The sequence below is a fragment of the Callorhinus ursinus genome, unplaced genomic scaffold (genome assembly GCF_003265705.2).
Source record: "Callorhinus ursinus isolate GAN/ISIS: 27379988/994484 unplaced genomic scaffold, GSC_fseal_2.0 scaffold8, whole genome shotgun sequence".
Taxonomy (NCBI): Eukaryota; Metazoa; Chordata; class Mammalia; order Carnivora; family Otariidae; genus Callorhinus; species Callorhinus ursinus.
Window position 1 is genome coordinate 36408959 of NW_027397070.1, and position 14029 is coordinate 36422987.

Consider the following 14029-nt stretch of genomic DNA (forward strand, 5'->3'; position numbering starts at 1 on the left):
AAAAAAAAAAAAAAGAAAGAAAACAAAAATATGATGTAGAGGGTCAACAAAACCAAAAATTGGTTCTTTAAAAAAAAAAAGAATAAAAGTGCTTAGCAACGTTGATCAAGGAAGGGCGCCTGAGTGGCTCAGTTGGTTAAGCGACTGCCTTCGGCTCAGGTCATGATCCTGGAGTCCTGGGATCGAGTCGCGCATCGGGCTCCCTGCTCAGCAGGGAGTCTGCTTCTCCCTCGGACCCTCCCCCCTCTCATGCTCTCTCTCTCTATCTCATTCTCTCTCTCAAATAAATAAATAAAATCTTAAAAAAAATTAAAAGAAAACATTGATCAAGGAAAAGAGAGAAAAGTAGAAACAAATAATAATAAAATAAAGAATAAACATAAATGAAGGCACAGCAGAAACTAACTGTGATGAGATGAAAACGTATGCTAATAAATTTGAAAATTCATGTGAAATGAACACATTTCTACCAAATGTTATTTAACAAAACTTATCAACATAGCAAAACTGGCTCAAAAAGAAAAAGGAAACTTTTCTTTTGATACTGCAAATATTGAAAAAATTGAATCAGAATTAAAATCTTAGCACAATATCACTAAGTATAGATGGTTTTTTCAGAGACGTTCTAGGAAACATTCAAGAAATATGAATTTGGTCTTACATAAAACTCCTTCAGAATCCAGAAAAATTGGGAAAAGTCCCACTCTTTATGGGGCTAGTTCACCTTGATACCCATTACTAATCTCACTTATGAATACAGATGCAAAATTCTCAGTAAAACATTAGCAAAAATAACTCACCAATTTATGAAAAAAGTTACACTTCTACATGAAAACGATTCATAATGACCAAACAAGTTCATTCCAAAGATGTAAGATTTAGTGTTATAAAATGTATTATTCTAGTTTACTATGTTAACAGATTAAAAGAGAAAACTTGATTTTCTCAATAAATTTGTTACAAAATTATCAGCAAACTAGAATAAAAAGACCCTTCTTTATTTAACATGATATTTTTTAAAACTATAACAAACATCATACTTGATGGTAAAACAGAAAAGTATTTCTTTTGAATGCAGAAACAAGGTAAGAATATTCATTTTCATCACTTTTGTCACCAAACGAGGAATTCTAGCTGGTTCCAATAAGACAAAAAAAAAAAAAAAAAAAAAGAGTTAAAGTGTTAGGGTTGAAAGAAAAAATATTATGTATTTTACCACATACAAAACACAAAAGAATCTATAGACAATTTTTTAGAAATGATAAAAGTTTATCACTATGACTAACCTATAAATTTAATAAAGAAACATTAATGGCTTTCCTATTCAATATCTATAAATGGCTAGAAAATATAATTTTAAAGTATACTATTATAATTCGCTAATTCAACAAACATGTATTAAGTGGCCATTATGTGTCATGAACTAGTCTATGGGCTGGGACAATATAAGTTAAAAACACACATACATAAATAAATAAAGCACAAAAATTTCTGCCCATGTTAAGTTCACTATAGATATATATATGTATGTATATAACATTATATATAATATAGAATATATACCATATATATTATATTATCATATTTTATATATTTAATGTATATGTTTTTTATCAACTTAACAATAGTTATATAAGACCTTCATGGAGAAAATTATAAACACACAGAAATAAATACCATGCTCCTTTCTTTCCGTGCTGATAGCACTCTCACAAACATGTTGAACGTTCCTAAAACCCACCGGACTTCCTGCAAGAAGTGTGGCAAGCACCAGCCCCACAAAGTGACACAGTACAAGAAGGGCAAAGATTCTCTTTATGCCCAGGGAAAGCGGCGTTATGACAGGAAGCAGGGTGGCTATGGTGGGAAGACTAAGCTGATTTTCCGGAAAAAGGCTAAAACTACAAAGAAGATTGTGCTGAGGCTTGAATGTGTTGAGCCCAATTGCAGATCTAAGAGAATGCTGGCTATTAAGAGATGCAAGCATTTTGAACTGGGAGGAGATGAGAGAGGGCCCAAATGATCCAGTTCTAAGCTTCATATTTTGTTAATATTATGAAGACAATAAAATCTTGAGGTTATGTTCACTTCAAAAAAAAAAAAAGAAAAGAAATACCATGCTCAGTATCATGAAATACCATTTCTCTAACAACTGATCTACAGTTTCAAGGTAAAATCAAAATATCAACAGGTTGTAGGTATTCCTATGGGTGTGTGCATAAATTTGCTTGGTGATTCTAAAACTGGAAGAGAAAAATGCCAAGAAGGGTCATAACATTCCAAAATGAGCAGCACCAGGCTAAAAGATTTGCCTTACTTTATAATAATATTAATTATAAACTTCTACTAACAAAAAGCAACAAGTAAATATTGGAGAGGCAGCATAGTATACAGAGCCAGACTACCTGAGCTCAAACTTTGGTCTGCGACTTTCCAGATGTGTGACTCTGGAAAAGTTAAGCTCTTGTGCCTAAGTTGCCCACATCTATAAAATTAGAGTAATAAGAGTAACTTCCTTACAGATTAATGAGTTAATCTTTATAAAACTCTTAGAACAGCAACTGGCATATAGTAGGTACTATACATGTATTTGATAAATAGATAGTGTGGTAGATATATGGAAAGACAGGTAACTCCATCAACTCCATGTGTTTATGAAAGCTTGATATATAAAACAGGTAACACTGCAGATGAGTTGGGGGACATGAACAATTCGATAAATGGTACTAAAATGTCCAGATCTAGGAAAATGAAACTAAATCCCTACCTCACATCTTAATAAAAAGTGCATTTTAGATCTGACTAGGGTTTAAACTGAAGTGGAAAAATATTTTAACATTCAGAAGGAAATATAGGAGAGTATTCCTAAGATCTCAAACAAGACGGCAAAAGCACAAACCATGAAAGATTGGTTTGACTACATTAAATGAAGATCTGTTCCTAAGATACCATAATGAAGGTAGCAGAGTGGTGCAGGGGAAGTTTGCTGGCCCATAAGATAACACAATGAAAATGAAAATATGCGACACACTGGGAGAAGATATTTGCAACTAAAGATATATCCAGAATATAGAAAGAATAACCAGGAATCAATTAAAAAGACAAGCAACCAAATGAAAATGAACAGATTTGAAAAAGTCTATTATAGAATAGGAGACATATGAAACGATTCTCATCTTTTTAAAATTCTGATTAGTAATCAGGGAACCTAACCTGAAAACATAATTATCACATTCCCATCCACCTGGTGGTGATGTGGATCAGGACCTCATGTTTACTCCTGGTGGAACACCATGGAAATAAAATCTCACATCATCTTGTAAAGTTGACCAAATTCACAGCTATGACACAGTAACTCCTCTTATAGGCATATATATATATACACTCTTATACATCTGCACTGAGAGATGTATGCAAAAATGTTTACAGAAGCACTGTTTGTACTGAAAATAAAACTAGAGATAATCATAACATGTAGCACACTTTAGACTGGTAACAAGAATTGCAGGAGCCATACAATAGAGCACTATTCAGCAGTGACAAAAAAATGAACCACAGTCTCACATAACACAATGAATGAATCTAATACACATAATGGTCAGGCAAATGAGCAAGTCACAGAAGAATGCATATAGTATATGAATCCATTTATATAAAATGCAAAAAAAAAACAGGTAAAACTAAGCAATGTATTATTTGGGGACACATTCCTTAGGTATGGAAACAAAACCAGGATAGTGGTCTCCTCTAAGGCAGAGGGAAGAATATTGGATTGTCAAGGACCAGGGTGACATCTAAAGCACTGGTAGTGTTTCTTTTTTTCTTTAAGCTGGGTGGTAGGTGCATTTTGCTGCTTTGATACAGTACATATATTTGATAGACACTCTTTAAGTACACGATGTATCACATGACAAAACAAATAATTACAAGTATTCTGTATTCTTTATAAAGAATATAAATAAAGAATACTTGTAATTTCTACCTTCAGCGAAATGCATAACACTTTTAAAAATACATGTAGGGGCACCTCAGTGGCTCAGTTGGTTAGGTGTCGGACTCTTGGTTTTGGTTCAGGTCCTGATCTCAGGGTTCTGAGTTGGAGCCCCCTGTGGGGCCCCATGCCCAGCATGGAGTCTGCTTGTCCCTCTCCCTCTGCTTCTCCCCCCTCTCTCTTGAATAAATAAAATCTTAAATATATATATATATATATATGTAAACAGATGTTTATTTTATAATCCATATGCAGTTTATTTTATTTTGTTGTGACAAGAACACGGAACATGGGACCTAGCCTCAGAACAGATTTTGAAATGGCATTTCTAGACGCTTCTACAGCTGCTACACAATGTTTCCATCTTGCAGAACTGAATCTTGCTAACAAACCCTCATGAAGTTTCATAAAACTTTTTTCACTTGCACATTTATTTCCCCACTCTTGGAAACTGTGACTCAATGACCTCTCTAACACTGAAGTAGGCTGGGTCTGATGGAGTATGGTATGTTTTTTAAGAACCCAATTCTGTAGTCAGAGAAATCTGGCTTAAATCCTGACTCTGCCACCAGTTAGCTGTAGGACTTCAGACAAATCACTTAATTTTTCCTTGTTCCAATTTTCTCATCTGAAAAAAATGTGGATAATAATATCTATTTCATATGACTGTTATAAATACATTTATAAAAATTATGTGATTTTCCATAAATTATGAAAATTAGAAATGGTGTCAGACCCATAATAGGGCATAATAAATAAGTTGTGGATAAGAGCAGAATACTGTAGTCCTCTGATTATATTCCAAATGAAAGAACAGACCTCCCTTCTTCCTCGTCACAACACCCTTGTGTTCCTGTCAAAAGATGCAGTCCTCAAACCACTACCTCTACCACACACACCCATACCCACACCCACACACTCCTCTACTACCAAAGCTTACTCCCCTCCTGGTTTCCATTTTGCTAAAAATCTTGTCAGGATGAGAATGTGGCAAGTGTTTATTTTGAAAATTGGGTTTCTCCCAGGGGGGAAGGAATGGGACCCAACTGAGAGTCTGCCCCTTTAGAAATAAGAAGGGACCACTCTTCTGAGATTGAGGGAAAGATGGGCTGAAAGGCAGACAGTGAAAGTGAATGCTGGGACCATCAATCTTGTTACTTTGTGTCTCTGGACCCCAGTTTAATTGAAAAGTTTGGTCAGCCAACATGTATGGTCTTCTTCAGTACTAGCACTCTATCAGCCCATGTAGGATGCTGACTCACTGCAAGCTCAGAAAAAAATAATTTAGAAGTGGCAGGGAATGTGCCAGGGGATCAGTGATAAATAAATAAGAAGATTATTCCACAATGACAAAGATGAAACTGGACTGCATCATTCATATGGCCTGAGGAAGCAACTAGAAAAATAATGAATAGATTGATGGATGGTTGGCTTCATTTCTGGGGCTATCAAAGTTATACAGAATGTATGATTACTAAAGCTATTATAAATAGTTTAATACTAAAAGTTGATCTTATGTTATATCTAACTAATTTCATTATATTATAAATAATATTTATTTATTTCCAGAAAATATTGATTGTGAGATCACAGGCTCTTTCCTTAAATGAAAAAAGCCATTCTTATATCAGTTTATTAAGGAGCTATAAAACATTTATGTGAAATTGAGAGAGCATGGCTTTTGAACATGTCAGAAATGATGGCATTCCTATAAGATTACCCCAAGACTACTCCTTGATGAAGTCATTACAAATGCAACTTCCTCAGAAATGCACATCATCTTCATCAAGAATGCAAGTAAATCAAAAAGTAGCTGTTTCCACATGGGCATATAAGTAATTTTAGTCTAAGTTAACTCTATACATCAAGAATGAAATTACCAGAATATTTTCTCTTAATCACTGTATGTGTTTTTCCTTCATCGGCATGGCTCTGCTATTTTATACAAGTGAAGGGTCTCCACACTGAATTCAGTCATATGATGCCACTTTTATGCTATTATTATAGACTCAAAAGCAGATGAAACCTAGTTAGAAGCAGCCTAATTAATTTGACTGGAGGGGGTATTATGTTTGATTCTTGCCACTAACCAGAGAGATCCTCTCGTCTTCAGCAAAATTGCACCCACACATAGAGCCCCATCCCTCCCCCCACCCCCGGTCCTCTGCGGTTTCCTTATAAGCCACACCATCTCTGATCTGGAGAAGCTGCCTTGGGTCACCTCACACATGCATACACACATACACATACACACTTCACAGAAATTAAGCCCTCATCAATGGTGCAAAATCATTTTTCTTTTAGTCAGGTTTATCATTTCTCATAGTTTTCACAGATGATATACTGAAGCTTAAGTGGCTGCTAAAGATAACCACTAGCCTTTGATAAAATAAAAAGTGCTGATTTCCACCTTGGATGTACATCTCACAATTCATTTTTCCCTACCACAAGCCAAATGGAGGTCTTACATCTGAAATTTGATTATGTCTGACTTCCACAAAGCTTACCACCAATAGTAATCATTAGCTTACCTATAAGAGCTTTGCTTTTCAGGGAAAAAAAAGAAAAAGAAGTTTAAAAGAAAATGGAACTAACTTAGATTATGATGTAAAGAATATTCATTTATAAAGCTTAAATTTTACCCCACCACTGATCTAGATGTGTTTCTGAGTATGAGTATATTTTTTTTGTTTACAGAATCAAAGCTCTGGAGGGGTCACTGAGAAGTCATCAAGTCAATCATTGGGGTTCAGATGGAACTGTACCCAAACTAGGTTAAGAAAAAAAAACTACCTCCCTTCCTGATGAAGTCCCAATAAGTAGCCACAACTTCCCTTCCTTTCCTCTCCCCAAATTTCAAAACCTCACCAGTTCCTCAGATCTTTTTGGAATATACAATGAAGCCTCTTCTGTTTTGTTTCAGCTTTGGTAACATTTGCATAATAACCCTGATACTGAAAATTATTAATGAAGATAGAAAATAATGAGGCACAGAGAATAAGGCCATAGAAAGTGAGCATTATGCATATCTGCCATGAAAGTCACTCCCATCCTGGCCTTAATCTCACAATGACCCCACGATGAAAGTTTGGATTCCTTCTACCTTATTTTTCCTGTCCTTGCTAAGATTGCTTTTCCTCTCTTCTCCTTCACTTTGGGGGAAAAACACAAGATGACAGATGTTAGGTAAGAGTCCTGGACTCTCCCAACAAAAAGGAAGTCATGAAATCATGAAGTTGCTAAAGGATAGAAAATTATTCTGTGGCATGTGTTCATTTGCTGTCAAAATTCCTGTTAGCTTTCCCGCTCTCCAGTAAACGAGGCCAACTTCCCGCTCTGGGAAACAATGTCAGCAGAGAGGAGAGAAGAAGTATGGTGCAGCCAGCTTCCAGGCTGAGCCAACCATGTCTAATTCTCCCAGGCCCTATGTTACACTCACTTGCTACATCGCAAGGACCCACAGAGTGCTTTTCTTTTCTTTTTTTTTTTTGTGCTTTTAAATAGGCTCTCCATGGTACACGATAAAAGAGAAACATGTTCAGTAACAGTTACTGAGATGGACAGAAACTGAGGCGGGAACCAGGCCCACTTCTCATCCATCTGCCACCCACACAGAACGTGATAGTGCTGCCTCCTGCCTATTGCTCTGCTTCTTCCATATGGTTGGAAAGTTGCCTTCCTTACTCAAAAAGGTAACACACCTACTGTAAAACTTCTACATGAGCTCCCTTCACGGACAAGGACTACAGTTTTATTCAACCTCATAGTTTGTTTTTTCAATTTTTCTCCAGTATTTTAATATCTTGACTGCATTCATTCATCCATTCATTGTCATTCATTTACTGAGAGTCTACTGACTGTCAGACACCATGCTCGGTTCTTGTTAGGAAATGATGAGCAAACCTACACATTCCCTGTGTTCAGGGGAGCTTAAAATCTATCCAGTGGGGAGAATTAAATTTAAAAGTCACACATGTAACCTTTGTATGTGGATGTGTGTCATCACAGACACACACATACTTGATCCTGGGAGTTTATTAAAGGCTGAGATGACCTAAGTTGGAAGGTCAGAGAAGACTTCCAATGAAATAGTGATCAAGTTGAGATGTAGAGGAAACACAGAAGCTCATTCTGTAACAAAGCCACTTTCCTCTCTTTGACACAAATCTATATTTCACTTGAGTCAACACTGCTCATAATTTCCATTAAGAATGAGAATAATACATCTTCTCTTTTAAAGAAAAGGTTGGATACTGAAAATGTTAAGACCTGTCTAGTTCTCTGTCAAACAATAAACAGAACACAGCTAGAACACAGAAACAGAACACAGAAACAGAACACACCTTTGCTTTCCAACTGAAATTGTTAAACTCATAAATATTAAAAGAACAGACCACCATTCACATATAAAAGTCATGTTGTTCACCCACCATAAGTAGGATACAAATTAGAGAGTTTGGGCTTTTTCTTTTCTTTTCTTTCTTTCTTTTTTTTTTTTTTTTTTTTGAGATAGTGAGAGAGAGGGTGCACAAGAAAGGGGGCAGGTGCAGAGGGAGCGGGAGCGAGAGAGAATCTTAAGCATGCCCAGCACAGAGCCTGACTTGAGACTCGATCTCACAACCCTGAGATCATGACCTGAGCTGAATTCAACAGTTGGATGCTTAACCAACTCAGCCACCGAGGTGCCCCTCTTGTGAACTCTTATTTTTGGTAACATCCATGTTCCTTCTCATTTCACTTTCCCCATGAAGGTACATGAAAGATACATGTTTGTAAAGACTGTTTACTGGATTGAACAGGGAATCAGAATCCAACTCAGTTCAAAATACTTTCTAACACCTTACCTAAGGTACTTCAAAACAAAACTGTGTCCTTCATTGGACACTTACAACACCATCTCAATTTTTCCTGAATTTTTTGTTAAGCCCCATTGTTTTTTCTTAATCTTACAATCTGAACCCCTTCCTGTAATTCTGACAATTTCCCACACGTACAAAACCTAAATAAACAGAGGTCTCTCTTTATTTATTTCTGCTGCCTTGATTTTCGTTAGCATAACATCCGGCATGTTGGCTTGGATGCACAGTCTCAGGAAAACTGGACAAATTAATCAGGCTCAGTGACAAAGATCCTGTGTTTCTCATCTATATAGAAACATAAAATATGGCCCAGTCATACCTGGAGTGTTTTAGGAGTGATTACAGGGAAGCAACATAGATCTTGTCCATTATTCCCCCTTGTTTATGAGGCCTGTCATTCTATCAGAGCAGAAAATGAAATGTCTGCCATGATTTGTCTTCACAGTACCACGCTGTTTCCTAGTTTATCATGCATTTTTATTCACTCCCACATGATAGTCTTGTTGAACGGTTTCATGTTATTCTTAAAGAAAGGGCAACTCCCAAGGTTATATAACAAGGGGCCTGGAATCCAAAGAGATCAGTATCCAGGACAAGAAACCAAGAAGCTACAATCCAGAAATGCCTACAAGGTTGAAAAACTGGGAACCGTACTGAAGCACAAAGTTTGAGTAACAAGTATCAGAAATTAAAAGCAAGTAAGACCTCAATACTAAGTGACATCTTTTTGTCATTTCCTGCTCATTTGTTTTCTGTAAAGCAGGAAGCAGTTTTCAAGTCTGGGTTGACTTGAAATCCTAAATACCCTAAATCACTAGTGTCTGACTTCCTGGCTGAGTGTCAAATGATAGGCACAAAGTACAGCAGCATCTGAAACTTGCTCTGGCCCATGTCCTACATTAAATAACATCATACACAACTCAGTAATCAACTAATAATGCTCTTCGGCTGGTAGATTTCCATGTATGCATCGTGCAAGATGGAAGTCATCTACCACAATGCTATCTTCAAAGTATTGGGGATATGTTCTTAGATATCCCAAGGGTATCCTTGATACTCCATTGAAATCTATCACCCAAGACCTTATATAAACAATTTTCAAACATGGTTAAGTATACAAACTACACAAACTCTTGGGAGTACCATATTCCATATGTTCACAACTTAGCTTGTATTAAAGTATCATATTTCATTTTATCTGACCTGAAGAAGAGAAAAGAAACCAATATTTATTAAGCATCAAATATGTAGTAATAGACAGCTGTTTGTTCATTCTTCAAACTCATTCCATCTTCACAAGACTGCTCTTATGTCCATTTCAAAGGTTAGGAAACAAAGTTTCAATGAGGCTGACTATTTGGTTAGTAGTCAGGGGACCAGAGATAAGCAGAGATTTAACAGACAAGTCTCCCTTCCAAATATCTGCCTGCCTCTTGTTCATATAAAAAGTGCCTCCTGAGAAGGCAGTTGGGGGCGGAGCAAGATGGCGGAGGCGCATTTGTATATTAAATTTTATTTTACATACCTGTATCAGCTCCTCCAGCAGGGACCCAACAAGCGGCAGATCCGGGGAGACTCCCCTTCCTCCCCGGAGAGGAGCGGCGCGGGAGCGCACCACAGGGATCTGCTGGATTTGGAGACTCCACACGGGGTCAGGTGCCAGAGATACAAATGCTGGGTCACAGGCCGGGTGAGCACGGAGTGCGGCAGGAGACCAGGGAGATGCGAGTGACTGCTTTTCTCTGGGGGCACACTGAGGAGCAGGGCCCCGAGTTCTCAGCTCCTCTGGGTGGATATTGGGAGGCCACCATTTTCACCCTGGTCCTCCAAAGCTGTACCGAGAGCTTGCAGGGAAAAAAAGCTACTGAGAGCAAACCCGAGCAGCTTGCTTGGACGACAAGGGCAGGGCAATTCTGCCTCCGGCACAGACATTTGGGAACCACGGCAACAGGCCCCTCCCCCAGAAGATCAGCACGAACAGCCAGCAAGCCAAAACCAAGTTTACGGATCAAGGAGAACGGGAGAACTCCAGCGCTAGGGGAATACTACACACAGAATTCATGGCTTTTTTTTTTTTTTTTACCATGATTCATTAGTTTTACAAAGTTAATTTTTTTAACTGTTTTTTTTTAATTTTTCTTTTTCCCTTTTTCAACCAACATCTTATCAATCCCTTTTTTAAAAAAAACTTTTTACTTTTCATTTATAGAGTCATATTTTATCCCTTCATAGTAGTTACCCTTATTTTTGGCATATATATATAAGTTGTTCTCTCTTTAAAATTTTGAGATACAGTTTCTTCTAACAGATCAAAATATACCCTAAATCACTAGTGTATGTCTTTGTTCTAGTCTCCTGACTGACCACATTCTTTTTTTTCTTTTATTTTTAAATCTTCTTTCTTTTTTCAAACAACCTCTTATCAATTCCTTTTATAAAATCTTTTATAATTTTCATCTTTACAGTCATCTTCCATCCCTTCATTGTATCAACCCTTATTCTGTATATATAAGTATTTCTTCCTTTAAAATTTTAGGAGGCACTTTTTTCTAACAGACCAAAATAGGCCCAAAATCTAGTGTGTGGCACTGATCTATGCACTAGTCTGATCATATTTGATCATATTCTGTTTATTTGTATCGTTCTGTTTTTGTTTTTGCCTTTTTCTGTTCGTTTTTTTTTTTTTTTCTCTTTTTTTTTTCTTTCTTTCCCTTTCTTTCCCCCTGGTTTCAGGTCTTTTCTGATTTGTTTAGAGTATATTTGCTGGGGACATTGTTAACCTGTTAGCATTTTGTTCTCTCATTCATCTATTCTCCTCTGGACAAAATGACAAGACGAAAGAAATCACCTCAGCAAAAAGAACAAGAGGTAGTACCGTCAGCCAGGGACCTACTCAATACGGACATTAGTACGATGTCGGACCTAGAGTTCAGAATCATGACTTTAAAGATACTAGCTGGGCTTGAAAAAGCGTGAAAGTTATTAGAGAAACCCTTTCTGGAGAAATAAAAGAACTAAAATCTAACCAAGTCGAAATCAAAAAGGCTATTAATGAGGTACAATCAAAAATGGGGGCACTAACTGCTAGGATAAATGAGGCAGAAGAGAGAATCAGCGATATAGAAGACCAAATGATGGAAAATAAAGAGGCTGAGAAAAAGAGATAAACAACTACAGGATCACGAGGGCAGAATTCGAGAGATAAGCGATACGATAAGATGAAACAACATTAGAATAATTGGGATCCAAGAAGAAGAAAGAGAGAGAGGGGCAGAAGGCATATTGGAGCAAATAATAGCAGAGAACTTCCCTAATGTGAGGGAGGAAACAGGCATCAAAATCCAGGAGGCACAGAGAACCCCTCTCAAAATCAATAAAAATAGGTCATCACCCTGACATCTAATAGTAAAACTTACGAGTCTCAGAGACAAAGAGAAAATCCTGAAAGCAGCTCGGGAGAAGAGATATGTAACCTACAATGGTGGATACATTAGATTGGCAACAGACCTAGCCACAGAGAGCTGGCAGGCCAGAAAGGACTGGCATGATATCTTCAGAGCAATAAATGAGAAAAATATGCAGCCAAGAATACTATATCCAGCTAGGCTGTCATTGAAAATAGAAGGAGAGATAAAAAGCTTCCAGGACAAACAAAAACTAAAGGAATTTGCACATGAAACCAGCCATGAAAAGATGGAAAGGGGTCCTCTAAGCAAAGAGAGAGCCTAAAAGCAGCATAGACCAGAAAGGAACACAGACAATATACAGTAACAGTCACCTTACAGGCAATACAATGGCACTAAAGTCATACCTTTCAATAGTTACCCTGAATGTAAATGGGCTAAATGCCCCAATCAAAGACACAGGCTATCAGATTGGATTAAAAAACAAGACCCATCGATATGCTGTCTGCAAGAGACTCATTTTAGACCCAAAGACACGCCCAGATTGAAAGTGAGGGGGTGGAAAACCATTTACCATGCTAATGGACATCAAAAGAAAGCTGGGGTGGCAATCCTTATATCAGACAAATTAGATTTTAAAACAAAGACTGAAATAAGAGATGAAGAGGGACACTATATCCTATTTAAAGGGTCTATCCAACAAGAAGATCTAACAATTATAAATATCTATGCCCCTAACATGGGAGCAGCCAATTATATAGGGCAATTAATAACAAAAGCAAAGAAACACATTGACAACAATACAATAATAGTGGGGCACTTTAACACCCCCCTGACTGAAATGGACAGATCATCTAAGCAAAAGATCAACAAGGAAATAAAGACTTTAAATGACACACTGGACCAAATGGAATTCACAGACATATTCAGAACATTCCATCCCAAAGAAACGAAATACACATTCTTCTCTAGTACCCATGGCACATTCTCCAGAATTTATCACATTTTAGGTCACAAGTCAGGTCTCAAACGGTACCAAAAAATTGGGATTATTCCCTGCATATTTTCAGACTACAAGGCTTTGAAACTAGAACTCCATCACAAGAGGAAAGTCAGAAAGAACTCAAATACATGGAGGCTAAAGAGCATCCTACTAAAGAATGAATGGGTCAACCAGGAAATTAAAGAAGAATTAAAAAAATTCATGGAAACCAATGAAAATGAAAACACAACTGTCCAAAATCTTTGGGATACAGCAAAGGCAGTCCTGAGAGGAAAATATATAGCAATACAAGCCTTTCTCAAGAAACAAGAAAGGTCTCAAATACACAACCTAACCCTACACCTAAAGGAGCTGGAGAAAGAACAGCAAATAAAGCCTAAACCCAGCAGGAGAAGAGAAATAATAAAGATCAGAGCAGAAATCAATGAAATAGAAACCAAAAGAACAGTAGAACAGATCAACGAAACTAGGAGCTGGTTCTTTGAAAGAATTAACAAGATTGATAAACCCCTGGCCAGACTGATCAAAAAGAAAAGAGAAATGACCCAAATCAACAAAATCATGAATGAAAGAGGAGAGATCACAACCACCACCAAAGAAATACAAACAATTATAAAAACATATTATGAGCAACTCTATGCCAGCAAATTAGATAACCTGGAAGAAATGGGTGCATTCCTAGAGATGTATCAACTACCAAAATTGAACCAGGAAGACATAGAAACCCTGAACAGACCTATAACCACTAAGGAAATTGAAGCAGTCATCAAAA

The 14029-nt window shown here is 37.1% G+C and overlaps 2 protein-coding genes across 2 annotated transcripts in view; one reads left to right on the forward strand and one right to left on the reverse strand.

The window, feature by feature from the left end:
* KCNH5 (potassium voltage-gated channel subfamily H member 5) overlaps nucleotides 1–14029 on the reverse strand; it is a 313954-nt gene that overhangs the window by 153192 nt on the left and 146733 nt on the right. The gene's annotated exons all lie outside the window — the stretch shown is intronic.
* On the forward strand, nucleotides 1718–2023 carry LOC112822661 (large ribosomal subunit protein eL42-like). Its single transcript, XM_025870418.1, has one exon. The coding sequence runs from the start codon at nucleotides 1718–1720 to the stop codon at nucleotides 2021–2023; it is 306 nt and encodes a 101-aa protein (XP_025726203.1).

What these genes read in the sequence shown, in the direction of transcription:
- LOC112822661 (XM_025870418.1), top strand. Translation starts at nt 1,718, where the DNA reads ATGTTGAACGTTCCTAAAACCCACCGGACTTCCTGCAAGAAGTGTGGC.